This window comes from Camellia sinensis, chromosome 3, assembly GCF_055761805.1.
Source record: "Camellia sinensis isolate YWXY chromosome 3, ASM5576180v1, whole genome shotgun sequence".
Taxonomy (NCBI): Eukaryota; Viridiplantae; Streptophyta; class Magnoliopsida; order Ericales; family Theaceae; genus Camellia; species Camellia sinensis.
Genome location: NC_138963.1, coordinates 52,353,978 through 52,366,225, shown reverse-complemented (window position 1 = coordinate 52,366,225; position 12,248 = coordinate 52,353,978). Strand labels below are relative to the sequence as shown.

The window sequence follows — 12,248 nt, the reverse complement described above, 5'->3', positions numbered from 1 at the left end:
GAGATTATCACAAATTTTATATGCACAAGTAGCTCAATAAAAGTCCCACTTCCAAAACAATTATTCATTGTCGCTGGTGGCACACAATCACTTATGTCTGACACAAATGAAGGTTGAGAATCTGTTTGTGGCATTGCTATATGTGACGATGAATATGAATGATGAGAATGTGAGAAGTTGTTTGTGGCGTTGTTATATGTGGCGATGAATAGTTTACTTACACAAATAAATGGTGAGAATTTGCATGTGACATTGTCTTATGAAACAATATATATAGTTTTTTTTTTTTTTTCACTTTTACAATACGATTATTGTTAACAACAAGCAGCCCTAACAACATTTGCAATGGTATGTTATATATTATGTCCCTGTTAAAATTTTGCAAGAGGTTAACAAAAAACGCTTGCCAATTGTCTATTAATCACCTGTTGAAGTTTGATAAATATAAAATCTTGCGTCAAATTTTAACAAGGCTTTCATTTTGAGTATTGTATCATGCCAAAATATGGGTTTAGCATTACCAAAATGGCAATCATTGGAGATGTTCTACATTCTTGCTAGTTTTTGTTTATGAAATGTAGTTACCATCTTTCTTTTTCTTTCTTCCTTTTTGTATATGAAATGTAGTTACATTCTTGCTAACCTCGTTTGAGAATATATTATTTTAGTAATTTTTTAACTTTTTACGCAAAGTTGTACAGAAACGTAAAGAAAGAGATGTGACAATTTATAGTAATTTTTTGACTTTTTGATTAAAATGTATAGTTGACAAATGAGGTCTTAATCTCTCTCTCTCTCTCTCTCTCTCTCTCTATCTCCCTCTCATACTCAGAGGTTTTTACATCATATGAACTCTATTTTAAAATAATTTACGTAGAAAATTTATTATCAAAATAATGTGGCTTTGATGGTTTTGTACTTGAAATAGATTTTATTTTTATTTTTTATTTTTTGCTTGTGTGTCTCTTAAAATCTAGCTTTTATCATATTTTTGCTTGGGTACATTAAGCTATATGGAAATTGCTTTGGAGCTCTAAAAATATAGCTTTAAATTGGCATTAAATTGTCTTTTTTTTTTCTTTTGTTTTGTCTTTTTCTATTTTTTTTTTTTTTTAAAAAAGGGGCTGTCAGCTCAGTAGAGCAGCTATTAAAGCAGCTCTACTAGAGCTCTCAATCACTGCCGTAAGCTATATTCATCTTCGATAGGATGCACAAGCCTTCTACTTTCCAAATACATGTACAGTAGTCCAAGTGCTACTTGAGTGCTTTTTCTTATTGCCTTAGCCTTTGGATTTTAAATTCTAAAAAGGATATATCAATAAAACGAAATAGAAAAAAAAAATTCTTTCATCTTTGATAGGACACACTAGCCTTCTAATTTCGAAATACATATAGTAATCTGAGTGCTACTTGAGTCAGATAGAAAAAAAAAAAATTATTTTATTTTTTATTTGCTTTTTCTATTTTATTTCCCACCCCACCCCATAAATTTCTCATTAAATTTAAGGACCAAATACTACCTTAGGAGTTTGACTGTTTGCCTTTCTTAAGTCTTGTTTGGCAACATTACTTTTTAGTTTAAAAGTCAAAAAATTATTAAAAAAATTAAAAAGTCAATAACCTATACAAAAATTCAAAGATTTCATTTTTTCTCTACTTTTTGCACAATTTTTTATTTTTTTTTGTAAAAAAATCAAAAAACATACTAATTTTTTTTACATAATATTTTAGTCAAAAAGTCAAAATTTACTAAAAAAACCTATTTCCAAACGAAGCCTTAATATAACAAAATAACCCAAATTCTTAAATATATTCCAAAAAAAAAATTGTAAATGAGACTAGGTTATGGAAATTGCGAGGTAAACCCTACTGATCATGGGGCTTATGAGAACCAAAGTTGTCACCATATGGGTCATATTAAAAGATGGCCATGCCTGAAATAATCAACAAAACAATCAACAATAACTCAAAGGTGCGTACTTTTATATTCCCCCAAGAAAAAAAAGGGTGCTAATACAAACAAAATCTTGCTGTCAGAGACCTTACCCTCCTTTGGGTAGGTCTAGGAAGCTCCAAATTGTTATTGTGGTACACGCTACACAATCAATCGTGTTTTGCCTTACCCAATTAAAAACTTTAATAGCTTCTAAAACGAGTCGTTACAATAAAAATGAGAGTAAATTTACATACACAACATTTGAATCACAGAGAAATATTGAGAATATAAATATCAGCATGATGATACATACCAAATATATTTTAATTCGTTGATCTCGTAATTATTTTCATTAGAAGTAGATCTTATTATGCTGATATGTATATTTTCGATATATATATCTTTCATGATTTAATTGTGTATGTAAACTTTTGCCTAAACCCGAGAAATCTAATTTTGACACACTATTGCCCTGTGCTAGAACATTGATATATTAGAGGAAACTTTTTGAATTCAAGGAATTAGATTTGTCGAAAAAGAGTCGAGAAAATTGATCCAATTGTCATAGTATTCATCATTCTCCATACCCATATGACTCCACTGGTTTTGGAAGTTCTTCTCAATTTCATCGTTCTTAGCAAATCGTCCTCTGATGCGTGGTCTACTATCAGCCAATGTCTTTCTGCACACATACTGATTGGAGAAAGAGAAGACGTATCAATACACGGACTAAAATTACAACGTTTTTTTTTATATTTTAATATGAAGTTCATAGATAGGAGTGAAATAAATATAGTGAAACCTTGATCTTCTTGTTGAAGTTTCTTTGATTTCTCTTGCTCCTATACCTCTCAATTCTCTCCTTTTTCTCCTCTGGACTGTAACGACAGGCCTTGCTCATACCTTGTATGATACTAATGTTCTCATTTGATAATGGGCTCTCTGATCGATGGCAATGTTGCATTATATTAATCCCCTATTTTAAAAGAACGAAACAAAAGATATTATAGAAAAGATGAAAAAGTGAAAGTAAGAAAGGCTTGTTAACATAATTTTTGTGAACTAATACATTTATAGTATATTATAAAGGGCAATTTAATGTGAACCAGAAATAGATGTTTAATACTATTTTTTACATCAAAATTATTCAAAATGAAATCGCATTCACATTTAAATTAACATCGCACTTTGTTAACCAAAAATCCAATATGTGAAAAACTAACACTACGTAATCGACGACATCTCTCTAATTGTGTTTTAAAAGATCGGACACCTGTTATTTTATTATTGAAATATTTTTTCACAATTTTTTGTACTTGGCAAGAAAAATTATTTTCATGTCACATATAATAATGCCATCAATAAAGTTGAATTGATTATTTATATGAATTCAATGGGACCTCCATATAAATAAATAGTCCAAATCTTTTTGTGGTATTATCATGTTATCGTCACATATGATAATAAATAATTATTCATTTATTAGGTTGTTCAAATTATACAAAATATGATCTAAAATTGAAAGGGTGACATATTGGTTTTTTTTTAAGCAAAAAAAAAAATGAATATTTTGGGTAAATTTTCTTTTAGTTGTATAAAAAAATATGAATAACTCGTATGTATATTTATTTTTGGTAATAAATTTTTGACTTTTTAATAATTTAGAAAAAAAAATTAACTGAAAAATAAAGTCGCCAAATGAAGCATTAACGTTGGTTTGACAGGAGAGTAGACAAAGTGAATGACTTGACTTGACACTACTAAAACATGGAATACTCGATGATTTGACCAAACAACACACTTCCTGGTAGGTATTTGTCCAAAAATGTTAGGAATTCTATTTATTAAAAAAAAAATTATTAAATATCCTACGTAATAATAATCATGTGCAACAATGATTTATCCCACTAAAAATATCACCACTAATAGCACTAATGCATTAAAAAAGTAAAAAAAAAAAAAAAAAAAAAAAACACAACTCCAAGACCAAAACATCACATCATTAATAACGGGACCCACTGCCACCTAATTAGTGGGAGCACCAATTAGTGCTCCCAAACATTTTTCTAATCATGTGGGTGTAGAACCATCTACAAATCATTGAAATCTTATGCACTTTTTCAGCACAATAAGGCGTAATTTATGATTAAAAGTGGATTAGTTTCTATTAGTTTGGAAAACAAAAGTTATAGATCCTGAAATAACTACAATAAATTCTACATAATATTATAGATCTTAATAAAGTAATTTTTTTTTTACTACAAATGTGATTAATAACATTATCTCACTAGTAAAGTTTTCTGAGATATCTTTTCTTCGACTTTCTTAAATAATAATGCCATGCTACTCCCTAACAATTACCAACAATTACCAAATGAGTAGTGTTATTTAACTAAAAAGTTATACTTATTTTTTTAACTGATAGTATGTTGAAATATAATAATACTACTATCTCTTTCATATCCTCTATTATTGCCCACTTATTAGGAGCCTAAATTGGTAGTAATTAGGAGAGAAATTCTATTTAGGAGGGAAGTCTCATATCACACATGAATGTGGGCATATGTCTAGGAAATTTAGGTAGGGTCAATTTTGAAGAAAAGGCTCACCTGCAAATCACCAGTGCTGAACACCCTCCGCACCACCACCGGACTAGTCTCCGACTCCATCATCAACTCAGCCATCTTCCTATACCCATTATTGCTATTATTATTATTGTTGTTATTTTTCTGAAGCGACTGACTGCTCACGCTCCTCTGCATTAAACTAGGACTTGGAGTCGAGTAACTTGTGAGCGAACTCGGTGACCCGTAGCTACTGCACGTACTGCTGCTGTAACCGACTTCCGACCTCAGTGGCAACGTCATTGGGTCGAACTCGATGCTTTCAGCAGCAGCAGTAGGGATGAGCAGAGGTGGCGGTAGTGCCGCCACCTCGAGTGAGGGGAAATGGCCGAGGAAGAAGTCGGAGGGTGAAGTGTAAGTGAATAGTGAATGGCTATTGGGTTCGTACATGGCTTGTGGTGTGGTTGGTTCTTGTGATTTCTTTATGAGAATATATTTTTGTTTGTTTGTTTTGTGTGTGTAGAGAGAGAGAGAGAGAGAGTTAGATGATGAAAAAAGACAAGCTGGTATGGTTTGTACTTAAAGAAGTTGGACGAGTTGGACTCTGACATGGACGCTGACGTCATTTTTTGAGACTTTGTCCCCGCATCGAAACTCATTTTTGAAAAACGACAAATTATAGGAAAATTTACCCATAAGTCCTAGTTTTTGAAACGTTGAACCATTTAGTCCTAAAAGTTTTCTTATACTCCATTTAGTCCCATTTTTACATCAACATGATGTGAATGATGTAAATGATCTGATGTTTCATTCTATAATTTTAAAATTTATTGAAATCTGATGAACATTAGATGTTTTTCATCCTATATTTTCAAACATTATTGAAATTTGATGAACATTAGATGTTTGAAATCCAATGTTTGTAACATGACTCTGATGTTATTAACATTGTATCTGATGTTATTAACATTGTAATGGGACCTTTCAGTCTATAAGAAAATTTTTAGGACTAAACAGTGCATAAGTTATTAATTTGAGATTTATTAGTGCATCCCCCCAAATTATAAGATATCGTTTGAATAAAATGTTTAAAATTTTTTAAAAATATAAACTAAAAAATACGTTTATTTAGATCTAAAATATTTATATTTATTTTTTATTAATTATGACAATGGGATCATATACATTAAAAATTGTTAGCGAAAATTTTAAATTTCTATTTAAAAACTAACGTAAACTTATTTTTTGAATTTACTTGTTTTTTCTCAAATTTATAAACTGAAACAATTATTTATAAACCAAAAAAATATCAAACAAGTTTTTATGAAATTTTTAAAAAATTTTGTAAATATAAACTGATAACTAAAAATGAAATGGTTACAAAACAAGTCCTAAGATTACAATTTTTTTTCTTTTTTAAAATGCAACTATGGCTCTTGTGGTTCTATAAATTACATTATGTCCATTTAAGTTTTTACTCGTATAATAATTTATTTATTTTATTAATAAATTATTAAGTCAACTGATAATTTTAACAATATTCACCCAAAAAAGATAATTTTAACAAAGTCAAAAATATATTTTAATTAATAATTCATATAATGTTATTATTCCATAAGAGAGTAGTTATAAATTTTATTTGCAATTCAATCAATTTTTCTGTGTAAAATAACCCACAGAAAGAGTTCTACCCTTGATTTGTAATTTTTTTTCTTTTCTTAAAAAGGACTTGGTTCTCTTTTTGTTCATGATGTGAACTAGAAGCTGTGGTTAGGGTGCGTGGGCCCACCATAGATTTTGATAATTTGAATTGTTTATATTATAATGTTTTTTCATTTATATCATCTAAAAAAAAAAAAAAATAAAAAAGAAGAAGAAGAAGAAGATTAATTTGATACTCGTAAATTATTTAATTTATTATATTTGTTACCAAAAAAATTAGATGAATGTGGACAACACTCTTCAATCATGGACCTGAACTAGAGGGGAGCCAGATCCACAATTAGAAAAAAAAAAAATTAAAAATAAATAAATAAATAAATAAATAAAAATTTTAAAAAAAATTATGAAGCGAATTAGAAAATTTCTACATGGCCACAAGTTACTCAAGTAGTATTTATAATAGAAAATTTATATAAAATTATGTGTTTTGTTGTGATAATCTCAATTATAATTTGTCACCAACACTAAAAAAAAAAAAAAAAAATAGAAAAACAAAAAATAAAAATCAAGATTCCTTCATTTATGTTATGGTAAAGTATTACGTTTATGGGGATATATTTTTTGAGTACCAACACGTGGCCAAGGTGACGCCGACGTGTCAGCCGAGATGCCACGTGTCTTGGTTGTTATGCCAAAGTCATCTCGTATAGGCCGAGGTTACCTCCGAAGATATCGGAATCCGAGATAAGCGGATGAGGGGCAAGAGTCATAGAATGAGAGAAGACTTCAGTTTGTATTAAGATAAGACTCTTAGAGAGTTTATCCTAATCTTACTAGGAGTCCAAGATTAGCAATAATCTTGAGTCCATAAAAGTTAGGCTTCTATTGGGTCTAGGTTTATGTTGGCTATAAAAGAGAGGCACCCCCATGGGTCTAAGGTATGCTTTTGATACTCAAGCTTGTGAGTTTAGCACTTGATTTATCTTTGAGAGATATACTGACTTGATCATCGGAGTGTCACCGGGTGGACGAACCACCGCCGGAGTCTTCTCTTTCTGTTGCAGGTCAACCAGGTACCATTTATTCTGCCGGTGCTCTCCAGCTGGTTACTAAGCGGGCAGTGTGGTCAGAAAATCACTCACACAATTTGGCGCCGTCTGTGGGAAAGAAAGAATAATAGATGGCCAATGAAAGAAAGAAGAACAAATGGTCAATGACGGACCGAAGGATCAAATTGGAGACAACGCTCCTGCTGGGAGTGGGAGAACACCAAAGACAACAGATCGAAGCGGATACTACAACGAAGATGACCTCCAAGTATGGAATGATAGATACCTGAGGAGGAACGAAGACCCTTCCAGAAGGGATGCAAAGACAGGGGACATGAGTGCTCCCAAGGAGATAGCATTCAAGTATAGAAGAACTCATCCTAAATGAGCAGATCCCGGATTCTAGATCCCGGATCCCGGATCCTAGAAGACATGATCTCGGCCTAGATGAGTAGGCCCAAGAAGAGAAGAGCTCAACCTGAGTGAGTAGATCCAAGATTCTAGCAGACAAGATCTCGGCACTTAAGTCCGAGAAAAGAAGAGCTCAGTGAGCAGATCTCAGATCCCAGAAGATAAAAAAAGAAAACACACAAGGTTGGACTGTAGTTGGCCAGGTTAAAGACCTTTTATAAGGTTCGCAAAGGAGTATGTGGAAGCCATGCAGGGGGCAGAGAGAAGAAGAATATGTTTAACACTTGTTGAAATTTATAGCAATTTACAAGTTGGTTAAACCGAAATCATTGTTTAACACTTGTTGAAATTTGTGGACAATTTACAAGTTGAAGTTAAACCGAAATCATTGTTTAACACTTGTTGAAATTTGTGGACAATTTACAAGTTGAAGTTAAACCGAAATCATTGTTTAACACTTGTTGAAATTCTGTGTGAATTTACAAGTTGAAGTTAAACCGAGGTCATGTTTAACACTTGTTGAAATTTGTGGACAATTTACAAGTTGAAGTTAAACCGAAATCATTGTTTAACACTTGTTGAAATTTGTGGACAATTTATAAGTTGAAGTTAAACCAAAATCATTGTTTAACACTTGTTGAAATTCTGTGTAAATTTACAAGTTGAAGTTAAACCGAGGTCATGTTTAACATTTGTTGAAATTTGTGGACAATTTATAAGTTGAAGTTAAACCGAAATCATTGTTTAACACTTGTTGAAATTTGTGGACAATTTACAAGTTGAAGTTAAGCCGAAATCATTGTTTAACACTTGTTGAAATTTGTGGACAATTTACAAGTTGAAGTTAAACCCAGATTATTGTTTAAACACTTGTTGAAATTCTGTGTGAATTTACAAGTTGAAGTTAAACCCAGATTATTGTTTAAACACTTGTTGAAATTCTGTGTGAATTTACAAGTTGAAGTTAAACCGAGATGATATTTAACACTTGTTGAAATTTGTGGACAATTTACAAGTTGAAGTTAAACCAAGGTCATATTTAACACTTGTTAAAATTCTGTGTGAATTTACAAGTTGAAGTTAAACTGAGATGATATTTAACACTTGTTGAAATTCTGTGTGAATTAAAAGTTGAAATTAAACCGAGGTCGTATCGGAAGAAGATTAGTTTAGACACTTGTTGAAATTCTTTGTGAATTTACAAATTATAGTTAAATCGAGGTCGTATCGAAAGGAAGATGGTTTAACACTTGTTGAAATTTTGAAAAAAATTTACAAGCTGAAGTTAAGCCAAGGTTATGATAAAGGATGATGGTTAAAACACTTGTTGAATTTTTTGAGAAAAATTTACAAGTTAAAGTCAAGCTCAGGCAATATCTGCGTACTTGCCGAGACTACTAGGTTGTCAAAACTTGAAATATGGAAAACTGAAGTCTTAATAGAAGACATTGAGAAAGTGACAAGTCCTAAGCAACACTTGTGAAAATATTTGTTATAATTATTTCAAGTGTTAGGACAAGGCCGAGATGAGCAAGATTAGAAGTTATGACAGAGGTATTTTACCCGAAGAGATTGCACAGTCAAGGTGTACATTGAAGACATACAAATTATTCTAAGTGTAGAATCATACAAGAGCAGAAAAAAGAAGACATTCATTCAAAGAAGAAATTAGAGAAATGCATTTAAAGAAGAAATAAGGCACTTCGGCCTGAATATTGAAAAATAAATTATTCAGAATACAAAAATGGCACGTCGGCCGGATTAAAAGCATACAAAGAAGGACAAAGTACAAGGTACAAGGAGTAAAAGAAGGAAACAAAACTACTCGACATCAATGGCAAGATATAGAAGACAGTTGGAAAGACTTCTCAGCACCCTTCTCAGCCTCGAGCTCAGCATCGATCTCCCGAAAGAGTTTGATCAAAGCTCTTCTCGGCGATTGGCACCTCGGAGTTTGAAGGCAAGGATTGAAAGCAAAAATCTGGAAAAAGACACAGAAAATAGAAACAATAATGTAATTCGTAATCAAGAATGGTGATGAAGCTATCAGGAAATCAAGACAAAAAGATTACACAGGTGTGTCAAGCCAAGAACAGTGGCAGAAATCAACAGATATGTGAACTGTGTGTATTCAAGAAGATGATTTGGAAACAACGGGTAAAACAACAATGGTGATTAACAATGAAGCAGAGCTTCTTGGAAAGCAACAAGAAATAAAACCAGGAGGAACAGTGGCTTACCAGAAAGAGGGAAGTCGGAATGAGAATTGTCGAAGTCTGACGACGGATGCGAAAATGACAGAATGACATAAAGCTTCACCGGAGGAGAGGAACGAAAACAGTTGCAGAGCTTGAAAGCTTGGTACAATGACGGATTTAAGCAAAAGAGCTAGAAAGAGAAAAAGCCAGAGGATTGAATGAAAAAAGAGAAAAATCAGAGTCAAGAAGACGACAAAGTTCAAGAATAAAGCCAAGTGCACAGGCACTAAGTAAGTATGTGAAGAACAAGAAAGTAATGACCCAGACACGATGCTAGCAACAGAAAACAGATATGGCAAGAACAGTGTCAGGTGTTCAAACAATTCAAAACTTGAAAACAGACGAAAATAGAAGACAACAGAGGGCAAGTAAACGGATTCAGAAGAGTTATGAAAGATTGAGCTTAATAAAAGAGTTTATGAACCTACCAAGAGAAATGAACGCCAATATGAAGATCACCGGAGTCAAATAGATGACTGGAAGTCGGGAACCCACCGAAGAATGTGAGTGGAGCAGTTGCAAAGCTCTTGGAGTTTACGAATTAATGGAACAAGAACCTCGACTAGGAGGTGTGATCTCGAGCAGCTTGGAAAGCATGAAGCTTGATACTTGACAGAAGTGGACAGTAAAGTCCAGGGAACTTTGAGGTCGGCGAGTTTGATCTCGGACAGAGAGGCACAGATAAACGAACAGTGTAGGTTCCATCACCTCAGAATGCCGAAGTAATAGAACCTAGGGGGCAGTTGTGGGGATATATTTTCTGAGTACCAACACGTGGCCAAGGTGATGCCGACGTATCAGCCGAGGTGCCACGTGTCCTGGTTGTTATGCCGAGGTCATCTCGTATAGGCCGAGGTTACCTCCGAAGATATCGGAATCCGAGATAAGCGGATGAGGGGCAAGAGTCCTAGAATGAGAGAAGACTTCAGTTTGTATTAAGATAAAACTCTTAGAGAGTTTATCCTAATCTTACTGGGAGTCCAAGATTAGCAGTAATTCTGAATCCATAGAAGTTAGGCTTCTATTGGGTCTAGGTTTATGTTGGCTATAAAAGAGGGGCACCCCCATGGGTTTAAGGTATGCTTTTGATACTCAAGCTTGTGACTTTAGCACTTGATTTATCTTTGAGAGATATACTGACTTGATCGTCGGAGTGCCCCCGGGTGGACGAACCACCGCCGGAGTCTTCTCTTTCTGTTGCAAGTCAGCCAGGTGCCATCTATTCTACCGGTGCTCTCCAGCTGGTTACTGAGCGAGCAGTGTGGTCAGAAAATCACTCACACAATGTCTCAGTTGCTTAACATTGCCTTTAGAACTTAATTTATGTATGTGTGTGTGTGTGTGTGTGTGTGAATGGAATGATTAAGTTCTAAAGGCAAAGTTAACCGGCTGGGATACAAAAATTTATATACTTTATCATAACATAAATGAAGGAATTTTGATTTTTGCTTCCAATTTTTTTTTTTTTTTTTTTGTTAGTGATGATAACAAATTATAATTGAGATTATCACAACTAGAGATGCTCGCGGTTCGATTGTGGTCGGAGAACTTCTAATCCGCTATCCGTCCGTCAAATTGGCCAATTAGAAAAAATCAATCTACATCCGTTCGCCGGATTGGTGGATGCGGATTGAGCATATTGGTGGATTGGCGGATGAATGTGAATCAATTTGGCTGTTTAAACTTTTACAAATTTTGAACATAATACAATAACTTATCAACATTTTTTTTGTATAGCAATTCAACTTAACATAACCGAAAGATTATCAAGTAAATTGTCAAATAACAATAATCAATACATATAAGAAAACCATACATTATCAAAACTATTTCATTACTTTTTTTTTATTCAAAAACTATTTAATTTGATTTTTTAAAAAAAAAATGAAAAAATTAAGTATTATATTTTTTACACAAAAATATCAAATATCAACAATTACCATTTGATAAAAGGATTTCAAAATTGAAAACACAACAAAATATCTAAACTCTTTTTCAATTAAAAACACAAACAGAATATCTAAACAAATTGAAAAAAAAAAGCCTTACAAATTACTAGGGGTGCTCGCTATTTGGCAGTTCGATTGTGGCCAAACGAATCTCAAATCCGCCATTTGTCCAAAACTAGGCAGATTGAAAAAAAGCAATATGCAACCGTCTACTCATTATCATGCATCCGTATAAAATGCGACGGATCGGTTCGATTAGGTTAATATGGGCGGATTAAAACATCCTCTGAGCACCCCTAACACACACACACACACAAGAAAAAGAAAAAGAAAAAGAAAAAGAAAAAAGACTATAGTCTTTATAAGTTATAACTTCATAGACAACTCCTTTCAGAAAATAATTTCTAAAATGCATTAAT

The 12,248-nt window shown here is 32.8% G+C and overlaps 1 protein-coding gene across 1 annotated transcript; it reads right to left on the bottom strand.

Moving 5' to 3' along the window:
* Positions 1-1,940: 1,940 nt before the first annotated feature.
* Positions 1,941-5,048, bottom strand: LOC114312204 (uncharacterized). Its single transcript, XM_028258410.2, has 3 exons — positions 4,546-5,048; positions 2,739-2,912; positions 1,941-2,629 (listed from the first exon to the last, which is right to left on the bottom strand). The coding sequence occupies exons 1-3, from the start codon at positions 4,948-4,950 to the stop codon at positions 2,450-2,452; spliced, it is 759 nt and encodes a 252-aa protein (XP_028114211.2). The 5' UTR covers positions 4,951-5,048; the 3' UTR covers positions 1,941-2,449.
* Positions 5,049-12,248: the final 7,200 nt, after the last annotated feature.

Coding starts and splice junctions, on each gene's coding strand:
- LOC114312204 (XM_028258410.2), bottom strand. CDS start 4,950: ATGTACGAACCCAATAGCCATTCACTATTCACTTACACTTCACCCTCC. Junction 2,913..4,545: donor TCAGCACTGGTGATTTGCAG/GTGAGCCTTTTC, acceptor CTTTTAAAATAG/GGGATTAATATAATGCAACA. Junction 2,630..2,738: donor ACTTCAACAAGAAGATCAAG/GTTTCACTATAT, acceptor TTCTCCAATCAG/TATGTGTGCAGAAAGACATT.